At 47.8% G+C, this 23,914-nt stretch overlaps 2 protein-coding genes and 1 long non-coding RNA gene across 5 annotated transcripts in view; 1 reads left to right on the forward strand and 2 right to left on the reverse strand.

Moving 5' to 3' along the window:
- Positions 1-175: 175 nt before the first annotated feature.
- Positions 176-2,509, reverse strand: LOC311316214 (uncharacterized protein). Its single transcript, XM_084447029.1, has 8 exons — positions 2,400-2,509; positions 1,785-1,863; positions 1,585-1,699; positions 1,349-1,465; positions 1,138-1,260; positions 939-1,037; positions 467-773; positions 176-372 (listed from the first exon to the last, which is right to left on the reverse strand). The coding sequence occupies exons 1-7, from the start codon at positions 2,408-2,410 to the stop codon at positions 652-654; spliced, it is 666 nt and encodes a 221-aa protein (XP_084303155.1). The 5' UTR covers positions 2,411-2,509; the 3' UTR covers positions 176-372; positions 467-651.
- Positions 2,510-2,696: 187 nt separating this feature from the next.
- Positions 2,697-4,811, forward strand: LOC311316217. Its single transcript, XR_014630704.1, has 4 exons — positions 2,697-2,790; positions 3,215-3,766; positions 3,935-4,030; positions 4,146-4,811. It is a non-coding gene; the product is annotated as an uncharacterized lncRNA (long non-coding RNA).
- A 1,624-nt stretch (positions 4,812-6,435) lies between these two features.
- The window catches only part of LOC311316203 (transmembrane protein 131-like), a 32,740-nt gene continuing 15,261 nt past the window's right edge, over positions 6,436-23,914 (reverse strand). For 2 of the 3 annotated variants that reach the window (XM_084447012.1, XM_084447014.1), the window contains exons 20-41: positions 23,506-23,658; positions 23,264-23,339; positions 22,643-22,757; positions 22,402-22,540; positions 21,702-21,811; positions 20,931-20,997; positions 20,457-20,608; positions 18,949-19,091; positions 18,200-18,386; positions 17,710-17,895; positions 16,656-16,814; positions 15,977-16,395; positions 14,351-14,511; positions 13,474-13,610; positions 13,198-13,340; positions 12,437-12,586; positions 11,617-11,767; positions 11,086-11,189; positions 10,359-10,551; positions 9,125-9,228; positions 7,976-8,178; positions 6,436-7,797 (exon numbers count right to left, since the gene is read on the reverse strand). In XM_084447012.1, the coding sequence (XP_084303138.1) occupies positions 7,537-7,797; positions 7,976-8,178; positions 9,125-9,228; positions 10,359-10,551; positions 11,086-11,189; positions 11,617-11,767; positions 12,437-12,586; positions 13,198-13,340; positions 13,474-13,610; positions 14,351-14,511; positions 15,977-16,395; positions 16,656-16,814; positions 17,710-17,895; positions 18,200-18,386; positions 18,949-19,091; positions 20,457-20,608; positions 20,931-20,997; positions 21,702-21,811; positions 22,402-22,540; positions 22,643-22,757; positions 23,264-23,339; positions 23,506-23,658 (3,513 nt within the window). In that variant the 3' untranslated portion in view covers positions 6,436-7,536. The remainder of the gene's footprint in view (positions 7,798-7,975; positions 8,179-9,124; positions 9,229-10,358; positions 10,552-11,085; positions 11,190-11,616; positions 11,768-12,436; positions 12,587-13,197; positions 13,341-13,473; positions 13,611-14,350; positions 14,512-15,976; positions 16,396-16,655; positions 16,815-17,709; positions 17,896-18,199; positions 18,387-18,948; positions 19,092-20,456; positions 20,609-20,930; positions 20,998-21,701; positions 21,812-22,401; positions 22,541-22,642; positions 22,758-23,263; positions 23,340-23,505; positions 23,659-23,914) is intronic. The other variant, XM_084447013.1, reaches the window with a different exon arrangement.

Raw genomic sequence — 23,914 nt, forward strand, 5'->3', positions numbered from 1 at the left:
GATAAACATTTTAAAAACAAAAAGGATTTTAAAAAAAACAAACAAAAAAAAAGTTATTTACAAAAAAAGTATTTACAAAAAATGGCAGGCTGTGCTCAGATAGGCTGGGGGGGGGGGGGGGTGGGTTGCTGTGCTCAGATGGGCTGCGGGTGGGTGTCAGATGGGTTGGGGGGCAGCTAGGAAGGGAAGTCTTCCTCATCAGTATGCTGGGGAGTGCTCAGATGGACTGTTCTTGGATGGGCTGTGCTCAGGCTCCCTGGGCTCCAGACTCCACAGGCCGCATGCTCTGGGCCAGTTCCCTCACAGTCCGTGCAAGCTCACGGAGTTGCTCCCGCATCTCTGAGAACTGCTGATGTACAGACCTCTGGAAATCTAGATAAACACAGATGTGGCTATAAGTACATTGACATAAAACTAAATGAAACTCAAAATATATCCCTGCATGCAACATGAAGTAGTCCCATACCAGCATCTGCAGAGCAGCATCGATTAGGTAGAGGGGTACATGGTGCTGGAGCCGTTTTATTGGGCGATGGCATCACAGACCTAACTGAAAAACAAAAGGGATAAAGGAAAGGGATTAGCAGGAAACTGTATGGTGTTGGCAGCATGCTTTGGCTTCTGGCATTTGAAGGAAAATAAATTAAGACATTAACAGGTAGACATCACAACACCACAGCAGTACATGCCACTCTTATCTGGTCTGGCTGGGGTGCTATACATGAAGCCTGGGCTCATGTGGTTTTCGCTCACAGGGGATGAGCTCGGAAAATCTGCAAGATGAGTAAATGGTATTCAATCTAAAAAAGCCAATCACAGAGCTAACTGAATGGGATTAGCAGGAAACTTTATGGTGTTGGCTTTGGCTTCTGGCATTTGGAGGGAAACTAAATAAAGACAAGACAGGTAGACACCACAGCAGTACATGCCACTCTTACCTGGTCTGGCTGGTCTGGCTGGGGTGCTGTATGATCTGGCTGGGGTGCTATACATGGGGCCTGGGCCCCGCTCGCTCACATGGGACAAGCTTGGAAAATCTGCAAGATGAGTAAAATGGTATTCAAAATAAATAAAAAATAGTCCAACTATCAGTGTGCAGTAGGCATAGACATTTAATTTCAACACAAACATGCATACCTGGATTGTACAGCACACATGGATTGTACTGGACCGCTGGCAGAGGCCTTTCAACTCCGGCACCTGGCACCTGGTCTTTGGCCGTCATAGTGGGGACCAATGGCTGCCCGGGGCTTGGAATATCTAGTGGAATATCAGTAAATTAGCTCAGATTACTCGATTTCAAAAGTACTACTCTTTTGGGACTGTTGAATGCACTTTAGTATATTACCTTCATCACTGGAGTGATAGCGCGTGTTGCGCCGTCTCTTTCTAACGTCCTGGCACTCGTCCATCGACGACTGCTGCTCAAAGACTTTTGCCATGAGCCTGGCACCTTCGTAATGATCTGTGTGCATAAAGTACCATAATCAATACATTTCAGCCATCCTTTTTACTCAGAATAATGAGTCATGATCTTTTTCCCCCCCGTCAGTATTTTTTAACAGCTTAAAATGCAAACAGTACCAGTTGTGGACTTGGGGAAAACCCGGACTCTGTGGAGCGCCCAGCCAGGGTTAGGTTCCACGCAGCTCTTTATCCGTTGGCTGACTTTGTTCATCGGCCAGGAACACATCTGCAACTGTGAGTGAAACCATGTTAGTACCCGCTTCCCTGTACTATTGAAAAGGCAATCAGAAACATTGTTCACACAAACATGTTCTTACCCCATCCTTTTTGGAGAGCCAGGATACTGGGACAACCGACACAGTGTCCTCCCCCAGAAACTCCACACTGCAATACAGTCTGCCCAATAAACAAAAAAAATTCAGGTTATAAACACATAAGGACCCTATGGGAAAGTAGGCAGAGGGGAAGAAGCGACTAAAACAACAATTCAACAAGTCATTACAGCCGATAAGTAATGAGTGACTCGCCACTATTCTAACCTTTTTTTTATTTTTTTATTCTTTGCCGGCATCTGACCAGGACAGATGCGGTCAATGGCGGCTAATCATCATGTGGGAAACAACAAGCTAGTTTAGGCACCGCGATTACCTCGTGGGTGGCAGTCTCCCACTTTACAGACAAATGGCAAATATATAAAGCATTATCTTGGCTTCGCCTTCACTGTTGCCTATGTAAAATTAGTATGGCCTTAGAAAGCCTGACACGAGCGAGCTCCCAACGTGAGTCAGTCGAACAAACAAACAAATTCACATTTCCCTCAGTCCAGCGGCCATTTTAGAGTTAACTAACAAACCACCAGCTACGTTAGCTAACGTGGATTTTAACGCAGGCCTGCGCTGGTAATGTACAAACGTAACTTAGTGCGCTCTTACCTTGAAGTCATTTTTCGAAGAAACGGTAAAAGTATTAGTCGTCTTTGTGTTCGCGTTCGTCTTCTCTTCGTGTTTGCGTCTTCTCTCTTCTTCGTCTGCGTCTCTCTGTATTTTTTCTTCGTCGTCTGGGGGTTTAAATGCCCCACCTGAATCCTCAGTCGCCGAGCCATTGGCCAGTTATTTGTTAAAACGTGACCAATGACAGTACAACTACAGTACACGTTAGCCAATAGGATCCCACCAGACCGATGCAAGCGGATGTCCGGCGCTTTAAAATTCGTCTTCTTCTCGCCTACATCTGAAACAGCGCCTCGCTCGCTACCATACAGAGAAGAAGAGGAACAACAACAACTACTACTACTACTACTACTACTACTACTATTGAATTCAGGTCAGTACAGTGTGCATTAACCAGCTACAGTATAGCTGGTTAGCCGGCTAGCAATATTTTAACCTGCAGTAACCTGCTAACGTTATACGTTTTCTGTTATCCGGGCGGGCAAACAGACAGGCTGGCATTGAAGCTAACGTTAGCACCCCTGTGTTTTTAACTATTGTTGCCCACTGCATTAATAGATGTAATGTTTTTCATACACACGGTAGTAACGCCTTCGAATTCGTATCACTGGCAAGCCTTTTAAAGCTAGCCAGCCTAAAATTGGCTGGTCAAACCATGCAGTTCATGTATACGCCGCCATCATGGCTTTGTGTTGGAGTTCAGTTCAGTAGGATTGTGTACTTTTGGCTAGACCTGGTCCAGGGCGATATCCTACGTATAACGCCCTGTTACTCTCAATGCAATTTGCCTATTAAAGCGCTTCATCGGCCCGGTCGTCCGAGAGACCAGGAGAAGGACCGTGCATTCATCACAGAGGATGAACAGTGTGTGGACGTTGTTGGAATCCCTGCAGACGACGACAACATGGCTCTTTGCCTTGTCTACGCAAATCCTGCCCCTCTCTTCAATCACCCATGCACATCCTTCATGATTCATGCCTTCCGGTTTCAGAAGAGAGATGCAGACAGGAAATTCATACCAAAATCACAGCTGACAAGAAGAGCGATCAAGATTGAGCAGCCACAAGGCACAGTGTTTTTGGGACTTCTGCACAGTTTTTGATAAGACACTGCAAATCCTAACATTTGCACATTTGCCCAACAAGAGACAGTAGATAACAGCTGCCCACAATCAGGAACCAAAATCAATCAATCAATCAAGCAAAGCTTTATTTGTATAGCACATTTCATACCCAGAGGAAACACAATGCGCTTTACAGAGAACAAAATCTGCTCTCCAGACCCAGAACAAACCCAAGAGAAGATGCTCTCTTCTGAGACACTGCCACGCTCAGCCCCCTCATGGTCAGGTAAAGCACACATAGACATACATGCACGCACGCACGCACACACACACTACTGGGAGGTTATGCTGTATTCACTCTCCTCACACTAATCTAACACACAGTCAGTGTCATGCACATGCAACCACCTCTAGATGATGAACAAATGTCACTGATGGCTGATCATTATTACAGATTTGGAATCTTGCCCCTGGAGCCAAGTCCAGAGGACCCCTCGTATCTGCAGAACTACCGTCATAGTAGTTCAGGGATGGAGCACCACCACAACAGGTAACACCTCGCCCCCGCACACACACAGGGTCCAATTTGGTGAAAATGCATACAAACTGGATTTGTGGAGTTGTGTCTTTCATAAGACTAACTTTGTGTGTCTGTGATGTTTCAGGTACTGAGTTAGAAGGCCTTTGGACAAGCCAGAGCTCCATTCAATCATCCTCTGTCTGCGCATGACAAATATATTTCTCACATACTGCAAGTGCAACGAGCAGTGAAATGTTTTGCTATGAGCCTCTAGACAAGCTGCAACTGGAGTGGATTGTGTGGTAGCGAGCTGTCCATTGAGGGGGACGACGCACAATTGTTGGCTCAATGGACAAGATTGCCCACACAACGACCATGAATGTAAATTAAATAATCAATCACCTGTTTGAATAGCGAGGGGGCGGGGTGGTCTCATTCATATATGGGTACCTGGGAGAAGGGTTTGTTCTGGGTCTATCTGGGAGACTATAATGGAAATTTGTGATTTCATTCATGTCATTTGAGTGAACAGTGAGGTTAGCCTGTTTGCTCGGTTCCTTTGTGGTACAGTTCTTTTAATGCATTGTTTAATTAGGTAATGTATTGTTTTAATGTAGTACTAAACACTCCCTAGTAGTGACGCAGGCTGTAGAATCTACATGGGGTCTATAAACAGAAAAGCCATCCTCTTGTGTCTTGTTTAATGATGGGGCAGAATGTCTTCTATTGTTTATTGCAGATGTTGACTAATCAGATTTGTGCACAACATTGTAAATAAAGCTTCAGTTGAGGATAGCCTGTAGTATTGTAGTCTTGTACCTGTTCACATAAAAAATGATGGATTTCTGTGGTTGTACACCATTGATTAGATGCCCAATTGTAAATAAAGCTTGGGGTTAACCTTGTGTATTCTCATTGTAATCTCTTGTACCTGTGCACGGCATATCTGCAATAATTAGCTGTGACTATGAAAATGTAAAACTAAAGTCCAGTTGCTCATGAGGGTGTCATTTAAAGGTGCTCTCCCTCCAGCTCTGTTTTCAGCAAGGGGGCATAAACCGTTAGTAGATTAGAAAAGAAACATCAAATTGTGTGCAGGTTGATTAGGCAGTTTGACAGGTCATTCCAATCATTTCACTTGGTCAGAAGTGTGATTGGTTGTTCTGTATTGAGCATTCATGTGTCAAATCTCTTATTTCATTGATTACATTCCGGGGTGATGGCACCTTTAAACACATGATTTTCACCATGGGTCGCAGTGATAGAGAATCCTGCCTACTTTTTTTTTTAATTAATGAAAAAGCATTCAATTTATAACAAACAGGGAAATATACAATCAATAACATTTCTAAGATGCGTTATTAACCTCAACATACAGTACAATATGAAGGATATAAGCGGAAAAAAAAGACGAGCAGTTTGGCAAAGAATCCTGCCTACTTCAACTGTGAGCCAAGGAAGCAGTGACGTCACGGGATAGCCCGATGCTAGCCTAATATGACTTTAATCCAACGTCACTGCAACGTTATTTAATGACGTTGCAGGGACCCATATTGCCAATGTTTCTGCAACGTTGCAGAAAAGTCTAATTAGACTTAGGAGGGTAAAGTTATTTTCGACCTTAGATGAACGTTGTCACAACATCGCCTGATGGTAACGTTGCAACTTACCTAAGTACAACTTATGTGCAACGTTGCTGCAACCCACTGTGTTAGTAGGGTAATACGGTCAGCTGGCCTGGCGCAAGCAGCATCTCTAATACGGTCAGCTGGCCTGGCGCAAGCAGCATCTCTAATACGGTCAGCTGGCCTGGCGCAAGCAGCATCTCTAATACGCGTGGGTCAGCTGGCCTGGCGCAGGCAGCATCTCTAATACGCGTGGGTCAGCTGGCCTGGCGCAAGCAGCATCTCTAATACGGTCAGCTGGCCTGGCGCAAGCAGCATCTCTAATACGGTCAGCTGGCCTGGCGCAAGCAGCATCTCTAATACGGTCAGCTGGCCTGGCGCAGGCAGCATCTCTAATACGCGTGGGTCAAGGGTCAGCTGGCCTGGCGCAAGCAGCATCTCTAATACGCGTGGGTCAGCTGGCCTGGCGCAAGCAGCATCTCGAATACGGTCAGCTGGCCTGGCGCAAGCAGCATCTCTAATACGCGTGGGTCAGCTGGCCTGGCGCAAGCAGCATCTCTAATACGCGTGGGTCAGCTGGCCTGGCGCAAGCAGCATCTCTAATACGCGTGGGTCAAGGGTCAGCTGGCCTGGCGCAAGCAGCAGGTGTTCCAACTCCCAGGCAGTCTCACTCCGCTTCGCGTGAAAATGAACAAACAAATCTTCCCTTCATTACTTACTGCAAAGTTGCATTGGACACGCACGCACACACAAACACACAAACAAACAAACAAACCACTCTTTAACATGATACCAGTCTCATGTGTTTTACTTGGATTTATGACATATTTCACATTTGCAATGTGCCATACAGACAGAATACTTTGTCAAGGAAAGGCCTGGTAACTGAAATCCACCTTTATAACAGTTCCTTTAAAATCAAGTGTGGTCTTTAAAAATAACTTAAAACATCCGTCACTCATTTGGGACAGTTTCAAACATCTGTCACTCATTTGGGAAAGATTCAAACAGAAATGCGATGGGTAGAAACTGAACTGATAATGAGGTGACAGTGGACATAAAAATGACAACTAAAATGAAACATTTTCAGGCATTATTGTATTCAAGCAAGAAGCACATTCTTAACTGTGACTTGACTGTGACCCTTCAACACAGATCTCTTTCAGAGCAATAAGACTTAAAACAAGATGGTTAAGCGCAAAACATAACATTGCACATGATACTGCCAAAACAATGGGGCCATCTTTCATTCTTAGGGTTTTCTCTGATTTAACTTAGGTTTGCTGCCATCAAAAACTACACTGAATGAAACAAGCAACGTTTATCCAGAAATGTCGTCTTAAGGAGATGGGTAATCTGAGAACTGAGATTATACAGTTGTGGCGCGAGGCTGCAGGGAGGCATTCTGGGCTAGAATATTCTATCCCGGTTCCCGGTGTCGACCTGCCGGGGCAGTTGACCCATGTTCCTACAACCTCAGGTTTGATCTCTGTGGTGCTCCATAGCAAACAGTTTCCCCCCTTGTTTTAGAATCACACCTCATAGTCGCGTGATTGTCTCATAATTTAAACCGATTAGCATGTCAATCAGTAAATGCTCACCCCGTAAGGTCATAGTTCAACCCTGACACGCTGTTACCAGGCTCTCTGCGTCACATGACTTCACAATCCAGACACACTCCACTCAGAGACGACTGGACTTCCTGAAGGGCTTGTGAGCCTTAAACCCGGATGAGCATCATCAGGGAGGACCGGTCAGTTACGGTTGCTGTCCGAGGGGTGTGGCCAGGGCTCGGAGCTCCGCCTACTGAAGGTGGGCCGCCACAGGCTCCAGGGGTTGTAGGCGGGGCTCAAATCGCTCTGGGCCGTTCGGGGGGGGGACCGGCTCCCGCTCTCGGCGCCGCCGCTCAGGTCAGCCAGGGGGGGGGCGGGGCCCGGGGGGAAGGAGTGCAGACTGGGTGCGGAGCACAGGGGGGGGGGCGGGGCCCGGGGGGAAGGAGTGCAGACTGTGGGCGGGGCCCGGGGGGAAGGAGTGCAGACTGGGGGCGGAGCCCAGGGGGGGGGCGGGGCCCGGGGGGAAGGAGTGCAGACTGGGGGCGGAGTCAGCGCTGGTCGACCAGATAGAAGGGCTGAAGGGTGTACTGGAGGACCACAGACTGCCACTGCCCAGGATCTGAAACACACACACACACACAGTTCAAGGAGACCGCCATTACTGGAATGGAACTGGAATAAATGACTTATAATGTACTTAAAATTGTTTTACATGCCTGACACACACAACATAATGGACTAAGGCCACATGTGCATTTGTTAAGTACATGTGTTCAGGGAGTAGAAGGACGTCTCACCATGGTGGGGGAGGCTGGGGAGCTGGAGGGGAGGGGCCAGGCCTGGAGGGGTTCGCTGGGGGAGGAAGGGGGGCTGGAGGGGTGGGGCCAGGCCTGGAGGGGCTCGCTGGGCCAGACGGAGCTGGAGGAGGCGGGGGCTCGGCTGAAGTCAGACCAGTTCTGCTGGGGCTCTGTGACCTTCCCAGAGGTCATCCCACTGAAAACTACACGGCACAATCCACAACCACAGCTCAGTTAAACTACACAGCACAATCCACAGCCACAGCTCAGTTAAACTACACAGCACAATCCACAACCACAGCTCAGTTAAACTACACAGCACAATCCACAGCCACAGCTCAGTTAAACTACACGGCACAATCCACAGCCACAGCTCAGTTAAACTACACAGCACAATCCACAACCACAGCTCAGTTAAACTACACAGCACAATCCACAACCACAGCTCAGTTAAACTACACAGCACAATCCACAACCACAGCTCAGTTAAACTACACAGCACAATCCACAACCACAGCTCAGTTAAACTACACAGCACAATCCACAACCACAGCTCAGTTAAACTACACAGCACAATCCACAACCATAGCTCAGTTAAACTACACAGCACAATCCACAGCCACAGCTCAGTTAAACTACACAGCACAATCCACAGCCACAGCTCAGTTAAACTACACAGCACAATCCACAGCCATAGCTCAGATGATGCATTATACAGAGTGGTTCTGACCAAGCAGCCGTGCGATATTCCTCCTTATCACACACGACAAATGTCTCTTAACATAAGTGGTTGAACTGGCTACTGAGAGACATGTACGCGTCTTCAGTCATCACATCCTTTCAGTAACTCTCTTCAGTCATCACATCCTTTCAGTAACTCTCTTCAGTCATCACATCCTTTCAGTAACTCTCTTCAGTCATCACATCCTTTCAGTAACTCTCTTCAGTCATCACATCCTTTCAGTAACTCAGACAGGAAAACACTCGCGTTTGGAATTACGGGAGGAAGTTGAGTTCAAATTTGGTAATATGCTTAATTCGTTTTTTTTCCTCTATGAGTTAAATTTCAGATTAATCGCGAGTGTTAATACATTAACATTAACACGTTAACATTGACCTAGGCCTAGTAGAAACTATGCACTCTCTTACCTCCAGACAAGTTGAAAGTGTTGCTTGGGCCGAAGGCAGAGAAAGAGTTGAGGGAGGTCAAACTAGGGCTTCTACCCTCACCGATAGGACTCCATAGACCAGAGCTACACATGACACACATGTTAGTATAAGATCAATAATAAACCCCAATAATCTCAGTTGATCTGACAAACAGGCTGAAAAGCTATTAGACAAGGTGATTACACTTTTGGGGGGTGGCAGAAACAGTTATATAAATCAAGGTCTTGCCCACAAAATTATGACATATGTCATATGCACGGTCGAGTAATGAAAACATTTTAAGTAAAGAGCCCTTAACGTTTTTGCGGTACATTAACATGGAATTAGCCATTTAATGACAGTGGGTTTTTTACCATGTTAGAACTCAAAGGGATGTTAAACCCTGAATACATAGTTATAACTAGAGATAGTTGAACCCTGAATACATCGTTATAACTAGAGATAGTTGAACCCTGAATACATCGTTATAACTAGAGATAGTTGAACCCTGAACACATCGTTATAACTAGAGATAGTTAAACCCTGAATACATCGTTATAACTAGAGATAGTTGAACCCTGAATACATAGTTATAACTAGAGATAGTTGAACCCTGAATACATCGTTATAACTAGAGATAGTAAAACCCTGAATACATCGTTATAACTAGAGATAGTTAAACCCTGAATACATCGTTATAACTAGAGATAGTTGAACCCTGAATACATCGTTATAACTAGAGATAGTTAAACCCTGAACACATCGTTATAACTAGAGATAGTAAAACCCTGAATACATCGTTATAACTAGAGATAGTTAAACCCTGAATACATCGTTATAACTAGAGATAGTTAAACCCTGAATACATCGTTATAACTAGAGATAGTTAAACCCTGAATACATCGTTATAACTAGAGAGTTAAACCCTGAATACATCGTTATAACTAGAGAAAGTTAAACCCTGAATACATCGTTATAACTAGAGATAGTTAAACCCTGAATACATCGTTATAACTAGAGATAGTTAAACCCTGAATACATCGTTATAACTAGAGATAGTTAAACCCTGAATACATCGTTATAACTAGAGATAGTTAAACCCTGAATACATCGTTATAACTAGAGATAGTTGAACCCTGAATACATCGTTATAACTAGAGATAGTTAAACCCTGAATACATCGTTATAACTAGAGATAGTTAAACCCTGAATCCATGACGCCTGTGTGTCCCACCTGTCTGAGCCGTCACTCTCCACGGACATCATGTGGGGGAGCCCAGTCTTCCCTGGGGGGTCAGACCGGCCCACTGCTGTGTGGGGGAGCCCAGTCTTCCCTGGGGGGTCGGACCGGCCCACTGCTGTGTGGGGGAGCCCAGTCTTCCCTGGGGGGTCGGATCGGCCCACTGCTGTTTTCCCGGAGCTGCCACCTGGTGGAAGGAAGACCACAGGTCAGTCAAGACAACCCTTCACACAGATCCTTGACTTGACTCTTTTATTGACTTGCCCAACACGGCAAACGGGTGATTATGCTGCGTGGTCATGTTGCTCACCCAATCTATCTAACCCTAACCCTAATCTATCTAACCCTAACCCTAATCTATCTAACCCTAACCATAACCCCAATCTAGTCACATCTACACAAGTGCTGTTGTTCTTTAATCTCTGGGCTAGGTGGTCAGTTTGAGATTGACCCACAGATATAAATGACCCACAGATATAAATGACCAGACAGACTGACCAGATAGACTGACCAGAGACTGACCAGGCAGACTGACCAGGCAGACTGACCAGGCCAGAGAGACTGACCAGGCCAGAGAGACTGACCAGGCCAGAGAGACTGACCAGGCCAGATAGACAGACCAGAGAGACTGACCAGAGAGACTGACCAGGCAGATTGACCAGGCCAGAGAGACTGACCAGGCAGACTGACCAGGCCAGAGAGACTGACCAGAGAAACTGACCTGGGCTTTTGTCGTATCCCGCAGCCACGGCCGCGAAGGTGGGCTTTCCGTTTTGCCCGGGCAGAGAGAGCGACTTGGTCAGCTTGCTCTTCAAACCGGTCTCACTAGAGAGCGCGCGCACACACACACACACACACACACACACACACACAACGGAGATGTCAACTCTTCAGAATAACTCAAGGGAAATGGGAGTTTAAAACGGAGGACTTAGTTAGCCACCTATTGTGAAAAGTGTATCTTTTCATAAGCCTTCAACTCGATTCTACGGACTAAACACCAAATGCAAAGCTTAGAAGAGGTGCATGTTTTTTCTCTTAGTGTTATAGACAATGTCAAAACAAATGAAGTTATAGATTCATGCGCTGTGGGACTAGAAACAGCTACAACAACTTGACTTGCAAAATTATGTTTTAAATTGACAAACATCACGTCTATGGTCATGGCACAATTCACACGTTGACTACTGTCCATATTTGTTTCTGAACTAAGGCCCCATGGGACTTCCTGGCTGCGCCCAGACGCTCGTACCTGGCAGAGGGGCCCAGGGGGCTGTGAGAGCCACAGGAGCAGCAGCTGGCCGAGGGAGGGGGAGGCGGGGGAGGAGGAGGGATGGACGAGGGCCTCAGGAAGGGGTCAGCGTTCATGGTCTGCATGGAGATCTGCTGGAGACTGTCTAAAGCTGAGGACAGACCACAGTGGGACCACTTATGACGAGGGATGGGGATCAAAACCCGGGTCCAAAAGGACCCGGTTCCAAATTTCTCAAATCCCGTAATCAATAAGGTCGGAGCTTATCGGGTCTGCTATCGAGCCTACAGCCGTTTGACCATTCTAACCGGGACAATCAAAAGTGTAGGCTAGGCTACTGCACGTTCACGCAAGCGCACAAGTAGCCATATATAATTCTCGAGCACCAAAACCAGGCGTTTTCATTCAGAATGATACAAGTATTTCAGTTGCAGCATCATGGACAGCTTCCCAGCAAGCAACAAGCAATATTGATCTGCACACACTCAGCTACACTTTTAGTCTTGTAGGTAGGAATGCCGACGTAAAGATCATATTAACTTGATAAATGTCATGTGAACACTTTACAAGCATCACATTATGTTGTGGTTAAAACCGTTGGCAGTGAATGTTGAAAACGAGTGTTCTACAGATATTTCTCGGTACAACCGGCTTGACACGGGCAGTCGGGACGTCTGGTCACCCACATTATACGTCCTGTCCGATCGTGGTGCACAAACATATGATTGATAAAGTTTTTGAATTCAATTGAATTGCATGCCAACCGCTGTTATTTTATTGCCTTGCACACTCATTCACAAGTTTTCACAAGGAGACTCACCACTGTTGGTTTTGTAGAGGGGGACACAGTCCCACTCCGGGGGGGGGGAGGAGTCCTTCTCCCCCTCTGACCCACTGCTGCAGCTGCTCCCGCTGGGCACGAACCTGGCGGGCGGAGAGGGTCTCAGGTCCTCCTGACGCCCATAAGGCACTAGGGGGGTGGGGGGGTGGAGGGGGGCAGAGACACGCTCACACAGGGCCCACCAGCACCAAGGCTTCATTCAGAGATTCACATTCACAACAACAGACCTGCTCCACCATTACAGAGGAGGACTCAAGTCAAGAAAATAGGCATGCAGCGATATGAATATTTTGGCCAATAACAGATATGAACATTGCTATCATGGCCGATAACCAATACTTATCAATGTCGATATGATCTGTATAAGAACAAGTTTCTATGATAATCAAATACTGAAAAACACATGTAAACACCGTCTCCATTTCCAAATCATTTGGGAAAGCCGATAAATCAGATTTACCACATTGTTTCCTCACAAAAACAGCAGCAGCAGCTAGACAGAAATAATTGTTCACATCTGCCCTGTTTTGCATGTCGGACTGATACCGATACAGTATATTAATACCGATCCCGATATATGAACACATTGTCTAACATGTTTTAATATACTGATATAATTGCTGATATATCGAGCATCCCTAGAAGAAAATTCCTTCTGTGTGTGCGCCGGATTATAACCCAGAATCTAAAAATATTCTAAGATGCTTTGGATACTAAATTCAAGTATTATGGGGACTGACCTCGTGGTTTTTGGGGCAACACTCTGGTAGCGGTAGTTGAGCTGGTAGCCAGCGCCTGGGTGAGACCCTGGGTTAACACCGTCTTGTTGTTGAAGCTCTTCCGTTTGTTCTCTAGTGGGGTGACGTACGGAAGCTCCAGTGAGCTGAGAAACAAGATGGTGGTGAAGTTTAGAGAACGGGGCATGACACATCTAGAGACAGTAGGCAATGCAGATAGACAAACACACACGTTTATTCAGACAAGTTACACAACCCTGAATGGTTAAAAACACCAACCTTGACTTTGCATCTGTTTGGCTCTTCTCCTTTGAATTGGCTGACTTCCTGTTCTTGACCTTTGAGTGCAGTTCTGTCGTTTCCCCTCTCTCCTTCTCCAGAGTGAGTGCTCGGCCTTTCTTACCGAGAACCTCCTGCTTGAGACAAGGAAGAAAGATGACAAATTCACTACCTACTGGTATAGGATGTTTCTTCTTACATTATCAATCAGCCTTAATATACACCGTTGTCCAATAAGCAGTAAAAGGGACAGAGATTAGAGTGTGGGTGCACATCTCTAAGGCTGGCCTCTGTCTGGGTTAGAGGGGTGAGGCTGGCCTCTGTCTGGGTTAGAGGGGTGAGGCTGGCCTCTGTGTCTGGGTTAGAGGGGTGAGGCTGGCCTCTGTGTCTGAGTTAGAGGAGTCTCTGTGTCTGGGTTAGAGGCTGGCCTCTGTATCTGGGTTAGAGGCTGGCCTCTGTATCTGGGTTAGAGGCTGGCCTCTGTATCTGGGTTAGAGGCTGGCCTCTGTATCTGGGTTAGAGGCTGGCCTCTGTATCTGGGTTAGAGGCTGGCCTCTGTATCTGGGTTAGAGGCTGGCCTCTGTATCTGGGTTAGAGGCTGGCCTCTGTATCTGGGTTAGAGGCTGGCCTCTGTATCTGGGTTAGAGGCTGGCCTCTGTATCTGGGTTAGAGGCTGGCCTCTGTATCTGGGTTAGAGGCTGGCCTCTGTATCTGGGTTAGAGGCTGGCCTCTGTATCTGGGTTAGAGGCTGGCCTCTGTATCTGGGTTAGAGTGGGGTCGTACCTCTCTGAGGCTGACCTCGGTGTCAGGGTTAGAGGAATGGGGTCGTACCTCTCTGAGGCTGGCCTCTATGTGAGTTAGAGGAGTGGGGTCGTACCTCTCTGAGGCTGGCCTCGGTGTCGGGGTTGGAGGTCTCTGTGGTGGTGGAGGAGCTGTCATCGTCTCTGAGCAGGTCTTCTCCGGGGGCCGGGCCCTTGGTCCTGGCCTCCCTCCTCAGGGCTTTGGCTCTCCGCTGGACCTTCCCTTTCACTCCACCGGCTGACAGATCAAACACTCAAGTTACTTGGCGGGACATGAAACCAAATCAAATATGAATGGAAAAGGAGTTAAAACACCTAAAACACTTCAACTCTACTGCACAGCAAGATGGTCAGTTGCCACAAAGTCCAGGACACACAAACCCAACACTGACTGAAAATGTGACATAAGTTATCAGTCAATGATTTATAGTGTGGCCAGTGCACTTTGAAACTTTGAACCTGAATTCTTAGCCGCCTTTTGACGTCATGGGTAAACACAGGTGTAATTAAAGGACAATGCTCGTTTTTGACAACCTGGACCTTATTTACGACATATTATAAGACGTTTGACTCACCGAGATCACTTTGGTGTAGTTCGGAGGCATGTCGAAGAAATTTAAAATCCAGCGCGAGCCAGTATATCCATGTAATGGCGGTGGTCGGGGCACTTAGAATGCAGTTTCTAAAAATCTATTTTCTGCCGCGAAATGGTTGTTTTCATCAATCTGTCTTGATGAATCGCTAGTTGTGCTTACATAGAGCATAGGCCTGTTTTGGTTTTTCACATGCCTCTGTAATATGATCTTTAGAAACGTCTTTAGACACGAAATAGCTTCCTCACTTGCTCCAGCACGCATGCACACAGCGTGCTGGAGCAACGATTGCGCGCTGTGCTGGAGCAAGTGAGGAAGCTATTTCGTTTCGAAAGACGTTTCTAAAGATCATGGCATGTGAAAACCACAACAGGCCTATTCTCTAAGTAAGCACAACTAGCGATTCATCAAGACAGATTGATGAAAACAACCGTTTCGCGGCAGAAAATAGATTTTTAGAAACTGCATTCTAAGTGCCCCGACCACCGCCATTACATGGATATACTGGCTCGCGCTGGATTTACATTTCTTCTACATGCCTCCGAACTACACCAAAGTGATCTCGGTGAGTCAAACATCTTATAATATGTCGTAAATAAGGTCCAGGTTGTCAAAAACGAGCATTGTCCTTTAATAACCCTAATTATGTCCCTGTTCTCTTTAGGGTTTAGCTGGACCAGGGTCCTGATGTTGAGCACGCTGGCTGTGGCACCCTAAACAGAACAGGATCTTCATTTGATCAATTACACCCATGTTTACCCTGACATGTCAAAATGGCTGCTGGGAGAAGGGTCTACTGTGAGCCACCCTACGGCCCCCACAGTCTCAGAGCAGAGCAGACTGAGCTGATGACGTCTGTCTGTCTGTTTTTGTTTTTGAGTCTGTGATTTTTTTTGGGGGGGGGGGGGGGGGGTCAGCCTTGGTCAGGTCACAGAACCTGCTGGTTGAGCTTGCTCTTTGGTGTGTCCACACCTTCACTGGCCAAACTCAGCGCTTTGGTTTCCTGTCATAGACGGGTATTCCATCTATCAAAGGGTCATGGAATTGAGGTTTTGGGGTCGTTCCCCGTGAGGTCACAGGGCATGCAGGTAGCTATCCTCTGACGGTTACCCTGAGCTACGGCCCGGTCGTGGGGCGGCTCCTCAGCTGTGACCTCTGGCCGGTCCATGTCCTTATCCATGGCCTCCATCAGGCTGATGTAGTCACGCCCGTCCTCCTCCAGGGGGCGCTGCGCTGGGGCCGAGGGCGGGGCCTGGTTCTCTGGAGGACAGGGGGTCTGCTCGGGGGGTCTGGTGGCGCGGGCCTTGCGGCTGGTCAGCAGGCCGGGGGAGGGGGTGCCGTCGGGGCTTTTGGGTGCAGACTGGGAGGAGGGTGCAGACTGGGAGGAGGGTGCAGACTGGGAGGAGGGTGCAGACCCGGGGTTCGGGGCTCGGCTGTGGCCTCCTCTGGCGTGTCTGCTGACCGCCCGTGAGGGGGGGCTGGACGGCCCCCGCAGTGAGAGGTGGCTGGACTCTACATAATCATTCAGACTGGGAACAACAATATGACTGTGTTACTATATTGACAGTTATAACTGATAAACCGATATAGTTCATAAAACCAAGAGTTATGGTGTTGTAAAATGATTACAGTATTAATTAATTACAGCATTAATTAAATATTAATTATGAGTAATTACAATCCAGAATTAAATATTAATTATGAATAATTACAGTCCAGAATTAAATATTAATTATGAATAATTACAGTTCTGTCACATCACACAGGGCTGAGGCATGCTGGGACTTACTGAGCGCTGTTTTGAAGGCGCACGATCTCCCTGAGGTCAAAGGGCTTCCCCGTCTCCATGGAGTTGCTGGACATCTCGAAGCACATGCGTCTCTTGAAGAGCTCCCAGATGCCCAGGGCCTCCAGGTACGCCGTCACCACCACCAGCAGGAACATGGAGCTGGGAGAGGAGGGCAGCTCAGTCTCAGTCAGTTTATTTGAGCAGGGACAGTGCAGACCAGTCCACCGTGATAGACATGAAGCATGAATACAACTGTAAATATGCCCGCATTAGCAGGGTTGCTAATTTACAAAGTCACGATCTATACCGTTAGAAACTCACTATCTATACCATTACTAACTCACTATCTATACCATTACTAACTCACTATTCACACATGGCTGGGACCTAGGAACCACACTGTTCAGATTTTACACACTGGGACACTATACAATGTTAGAAACTCACTATTCACAGATTGCATCACAGTCATAACCAGACAATTTTAACCGAAGAGACTTACAAATGTGTCATTTCAAATGTATACACTGGTGGCTTGATTCAAGATCTTGGCTGAAGAGGAGTATGGTGTTGATTACTGAACCTAGCGTTGAATAGTCTGGTGGGAGCGGTCGTTTGCAGAGTGCGTGTGGGCATCACCAGAGGGACAGGGTGTCCTCCTACCTCATGATGAGAGACTGAGGGACAGCGTCCTCCTACCTCATGATGAGACTGAGGGACAGCATCCTCCTACCTCATGATGAGACTGAGGGACAGCGTCCTCCTACCTCATGATGAGACTGAGGGACAGCGTCCTCCTACCTCATGATGAGACTGAGGGACAGCGTCCTCCTACCTCATGATGAGACACTGAGGTGGCGCCCCTCCTACCTCATGATGAGACAGACTGAGGGACAGCGTCCTCCTACCTCATGATGAGAGACTGTGGGACAGCGTCCTCCTACCTCATGATGAGAGACTGAGGGACAGCGTCCTCCTACCTCATGATGAGACAAGACTGAGGTGGCGCCCCTCCTACCTCATGATGAGAGACTGAGGGACAGCGTCCTCCTACCTCATGATGACGGAGATGATGATGTAGAGCTCCAGCTCCCAGGCGGGTCGGGGCAGCGAGGCGGCGCACGCCGCCAGCATGTGGTACGGCAGCGAGGCGTTGAGGGAGAAGAGGAACCGGGAGCCGCCCGCCGTGACCAGCCTCAGCTCCCGGGTCACTCTGGATGCCGTGAAGTCTGGCGTGAACCTGGCCAGCGGCGACGCACAGACACACACACATGCACACAGACACACACACACACATGCACACACACACACACGCACACACACAAACACACGCACACACACGCATACACCCGCCCGCACACACACCCGCACGCATTCACGCACACACAAACACCCGCACGCACACACGCATGCACACAAAAACCCGCACGCACACACACACACACACACTTTTAACAGTAGTGTTGGATTCAACAAAGAGAAAGCAGGAGACAGCTGCAAGAACAAAACTACTAAATATGATATGAGACAATAAGCTTACTCACAATATGACCAGGTCTTTAGAAGCGTTTGGTTTCAGAGTGAACTCTTGGCAACTGAGAACTTTGAAGCCAAATCCCTCACAGGCGCGTCCGCTTATATCGATGGACTGGATGTCAATTTGCAGATGTCCTGTGTTCTCAATCTTGAAGGATCTTCTCAGGGTGAAGTTTGGTTCCTTGGGCTTCATTCCTAGAACAGTCAACGGTAAAATGGTAAATGGACTGCATCAATGGCGGCGGCCGCCACGCAAGGTGCTAGCCTGCTCACTGGAAACAATTTGGGGCTCAGCGTCTTCCCTAAGGACACTTCCACATGTGGACAGGAGGAAACGGGACTCGAACCGCTGACCCTACAGTCATTGGACGACCCGGTCTGCCTCCTGAGCCACAGCTGCCCAACAGGCAGAGTTACTGGACGATCCAAGCTTTGTGTTAACAGCTGAAACATCATGATATAGAACCTCTAAAGATACCAATCACACACAATCTATTACTGCTCCAAAAAATGAAGGGAACACAAATAATTAATGGATCACATCCAGCCCTCGATGAATGATTAATGATTTGTAATCAATAAAGATTTTCAACTTGATTTAGTTCAAGGAGATCCACGATGATGATTGATGACACTGATAGTGTTCCCTTCATTTCTCTTAAATAATGAATTGCTTTGAGCAGTATATATTCCCACTGGGTCCCTGTACAGGTGGCTTGCTCCTTGGGAGGGGCGAGAGTCCAGACAGACTACTCACTGTCTGTGCATTCCTTCAGGTGAGATTCGGCCATCTTGAATCGGAGGAACCCCCCGGGGCCCGGGGCCTTGCCCCCCAGCCGCAGGCTCTCGTAGCCCCCCTGTCCCTGGACCACAAAAAACTCCACCACAGTCAGGTTGTTCCTACATACATGCATACAACATACACACAGACACATAAACAAGGGTCAAAGTTCATAGTGTCTCTCCACCGAGCATTTAAAGAATATCATATCACATTCTTCAATAATTGACTTTTGACCCTTGAGCAGAGGGATCGTGTGGATTATATCCAACACTGCTCCGGCGGTCCTCTGTCTAATGACTATATTCATAATAGAGCCATATCCATACCCCTAACGTTCAGGCCATATCCATATCCCTAACGTTCAGGCCATATCCATATCCCTAACGTTCAGGCCATATCCATATCCCTTACGTTCAGGCCCTATCCATTATCCCTAACGTTCAGGCCCTATCCATATCCCTAACGTTCAGGCCCTATCCATATCCCTAACGTTCAGGCCCTATCCATATCCCTAACGTTCAGGCCCTATCCATATCCCTAACGTTCAGGCCATATCCATATCCCTAATGTTCAGGCCATATCCATATCCCTAACGTTCAGGCCATATCCATATCCCTAATGTTCAGGCCATATCCATATCCCTAACGTTCAGGCCATATCCATATCCCTAACGTTCAGGCCATATCCATATCCCTAACGTTCAGGCCATATCCATATCCCTTACGTTCAGGCCCTATCCATTATCCCTAACGTTCAGGCCCTATCCATATCCCTAACGTTCAGGCCCTATCCATATCCCTAACGTTCAGGCCCTATCCATATCCCTAACGTTCAGGCCCTATCCATATCCCTAACGTTCAGGCCCTATCCATATCCCTAACGTTCAGGCCCTATCCATATCCCTAACGTTCAGGCCCTATCCATATCCCTAACGTTCAGGCCATATCCATATCCCTAACGTTCAGGCCATATCCATATCCCTAACGTTCAGGCCCTATCCATATCCCTAATGTTCAGGCCCTATCCATATCCCTAACGTTCAGGCCATATCCATATCCCTAACGTTCAGGCCCTATCCATACCCCTAACGTTCAGGCCCTATCCATATCCCTAACGTTCAGGCCCTATCCATACCCCTAACGTTCAGGCCCTATCCATACCCCTAACGTTCAGGCCCTATCCATACCCCTAACGTTCAGGCCCTATCCATATCCCTAACGTTCAGGCCATATCCATATCCCTAACGTTCAGGCCCTATCCATATCCCTAACGTTCAGGCCATATCCATATCCCTAACGTTCAGGCCCGGCCCTAATGTCATTTACAGCAGGTCCCAGTTCCCGGATTTAGAGGCGAGAAAAAAGATAGAAACAGCTGGACGAATGAAACATTTCAGTCACACTGGACGGACACATGGTCACAAATGCAACCCTACTGGTCAGCGTGGAGCCCAGTCTTCATATAAAAGGCCCTGTTGATACCTGATGATGAGCAGAGAGGTGACGGTGTGGTTGGTGACGGGAGAGAATGTCACCCGTAGGGACTTGACCTCCTCCGGCTGCAGCGGCAGGTTGTAAACGAAGGGTTGAGTCGAGCCCTCCACGAATCCTAGACTGCTTTTGATGAAAGAGGTCTGCAAGGTGGAGGTGTGTGTGTGTGGGGGGGGGGGGGGAGGGGGGTTGAGACATGTTTAAGCCTTTCATAAGAATCATCTCTGTTAGGGATAACCCCTAACCCTAACCCTTTTAACTAGGACCGTGACCTTGTCCTGGCCCAAAATGTTGTTGCTCCCTGACCGCACTACAAGAATAATATTATTCGTATTATTCCTCAGAACTACAGTAATAAGTCAACTATGTGCATCATACCAATAGTAGAATAATAAGTACTATTCCTCAGAACTAATATGTCAACAGTGTCCATCATATGAAGTGTCCTATTGGTGCAGCGCTCACCTGGTTTGTGTGGACGTGGAACTCGAGCGTGTTGGGGTTGAAGTGTGGGAGTCTCTCCAGGGGGAACCTGGGGGTTCAGAGCACAACGAGGCCACGCTGTTAATCAAGCCTGCTGGAAAAGCAACGCACCACTGAAAACAAAAAATACATTTTTCCAAAGGAATGTGTGAATGCAGAGAGGTAAATCACACAGGGGTGGAGAGAGGAGGGGTTCAGATCACATCTATGAGGAGAGGAGGTGATGAGGAGGGGAAGATGGAGGCAGACAGGGAGGTGATGAGGAGGGGAAGATGGAGGCAGACAGGGAGTGGGGGAGGAAGAGGGCGTGAGGAGAGGAGGTGAGGCAGAGGGGATGAGGAGAGGAGGTGATGAGGAGGGGAAGATGGAGGCAGACAGGGAGTGGGGGAGGAAGAGGGCGTGAGGAGAGGAGGTGAAGATGGAGGCAGACAGGGAGTGGGGGAGGAAGAGGGCGTGAGGAGAGGAGGTGAGGCAGAGGGGATGAGGAGAGGAGGTGATGAGGAGGGGAAGATGGAGGCAGACAGGGAGTGGGGGATGAAGGGGGCGTGAGGAGAGAGGGAGGGGCAGAATTCTACTGGTTTCGTTAGTTTTTAAAATTATAATATGCAAGTGCAAATTAATTACAAAAACATTCCTGAAATATTGTTTCTTATTCAGGCCTTGAATAGAATATGGTATCCTGAATCAGGAATATAGTGATAGTGTTGTATCAGTTCCATTGTGACATCCTCTCAGGTGGGCGGGGTCACTCACATCTGAGCCAGTCTGTGTGTGACGGCGGAGAGGTCGGGGTAGAGCGCTAGAGGAAGGACCTGGACCAGCACAGGGACATCAGCTGGGTTCTCCAACATCACCTCCACTTCCTGGAAAAAAGAGAGGGCAGAAACACAATTCCATATGAGGCATGTTTAATGCTAAGCTAGCTTTGCTAGCTAGAACTTCACACTGAACTGTATCCATAAGAGGCATGAAGGCTAAAGCTGGCTATGACACGCAACCTACATTAGAACAGTATTTTGTATTTGCACTGTTTTTGTATTGCATTTGCACTGTCCTGTCCTGTCCCCTTGTCCTATAGCGTCTTCATGGCCTGAACCCTCGTCAAACTCCTAATATGTGTGAACCATATATGGCCAATAAACAGATGTTGAATCTTGAGCCCAAAACACACCAAAGCAATGGTTAGAATCTGTCGGACTCACTTTCTGGCGACACTCCCAAATCAACTGAAGTAGTTAAATAAATTCTTACACTTATTTACCAAGCTTACAAGCTGCATAACATCGTCATTAATTTGGTGCACCCCTCAGTTTAATGAAGAAAGCAGGTCTAGATTTAGCCTACATACACACAGTATTCAAATGTATCAATGAGAATTTCAATGCTAAGCTAGCTATAAATAGCCAACTTACTCTTTAGCTACAGATGCAAAATGTGTTAAGTGCCAACTCACCGAGGAGCTGTTAACCCCAGTGAGAGGGAAGAGGATCTGCCGGGAGGAGTTGATGATCGAAGGCCACGTCAACTGAGCAGAGATCTTGGTTTGGACATTTTTCTGAAGGTCAGCATTCGCCTCAAACACAGCTTCAGCTCTGGACACAACAGTGCGACTCATGAAGGCTGCGTTCTCCGTGGATGTCAGAGACTCGGTCGTAGGGTCAAGGGTCAAAGCCCTGTTGTGAATTATAACTCACATGTTTCCAGAACTCCTCTCCAGTTCTTTCCATCTCTCATGCAGCATTTGATACAGATCAACATCCGAGTCCCACATGTCCTCCTGCATGGTGAGCCCCGGCGGTCTGGACTCCGCTAGAACAACAACATCACACACCGGCTCAGAGGCAGAACAACAACATCACACACACCGGCTCAGAGGCACAACAACAACATCACACACACCGGCTGAGAGGAAGAACAACAACATCACACACACCGGCTCAGAGGCAGAACAACAACATCACACACACCGGCTCAGAGGCAGAACAACAACAACACACACACCGGGTCTGAGGCAGAACAACAACATCACACACACCGGCTCAGAGGCAGAACAACAACATCACACACACCGGGTCTGAGGTAGAACAACAACATCACACACACCGGCTCAGAGGCACAACAACAACATCACACACACCGGGTCTGAGGTAGAACAACAACATCACACACACCGGCTCAGAGGCACAACAACAACATCACACACACCGGCTCAGAGGCACAACAACAACATCACACACACCGGCTCAGAGGAAGTGGTGGAGATGTTGACGTTCTTGTAATAAGAAATAAGTCCAGAGGAAACCTGAGACACTCACATTTCAGAAGGAACGGAACCCCCACATAACAGTGATCTCCACACTGCAAACTGGCGTCAAAGTAAATCTTTGCAACCTGTGGACAGAAAGAGGCGTGGCCTAAGAAAGAGGCATGGCCTCAACATAGTATGCCTTTATACACTTTATACCAAGTCCAGTGAGAAGTGCTGTAGCCAAGACAAGAGCTCATACTAACTAAACTTTCACACTGAAGTTATAAACGGGCCAGCGTTTGCTCCTACCTTCGACTTCTGCTTGGGCTCCAGCTCATCTCTACTGGTCTTCAGGCGGCGGTAGTAGAAGCGCTTGTCCTCCGTCAGAGACTGGACCTGCAGGAGACGCACCTTCTGAGAGAACGAGCTGACCACGCTGTAGCTCTGGGAGACCACTTTACCCTGGGAGAGGGAGGGGGCAGGAACACAGGGAGAGGGGCAGGAACACACAGGGAGAGGGGCAGGAACACACAGGGAGAGGGGCAGGAACACACAGGGAGAGGGGCAGGAACACAGGGAGAGGGGCAGGAACACACAGGGAGAGGGGCAGGAACACACAGGGAGAGGGGCAGGAACACAGGGAGAGGGGCAGGAACACAGGGAGAGGGGCAGGAACACAGGGAGAGGGGCAGGAACACACAGGGAGAGGGGCAGGAAC

This window comes from Borostomias antarcticus (genome assembly GCF_949987555.1).
Source record: "Borostomias antarcticus genome assembly, chromosome: 12".
NCBI classification, from domain to species: Eukaryota; Metazoa; Chordata; class Actinopteri; order Stomiiformes; family Stomiidae; genus Borostomias; species Borostomias antarcticus.

What these genes read in the sequence shown, in the direction of transcription:
- LOC311316214 (XM_084447029.1), bottom strand. An exon ending in CTATCACTCCAGTGATGAAG is followed by an intron (nt 1,261 to 1,348) that starts GTAATATACTAA and finishes ATATTCCACTAG; the next exon opens with ATATTCCAAGCCCCGGGCAG. An exon ending in ATGTGTGCTGTACAATCCAG is followed by an intron (nt 1,038 to 1,137) that starts GTATGCATGTTT and finishes CTCATCTTGCAG; the next exon opens with ATTTTCCAAGCTTGTCCCAT.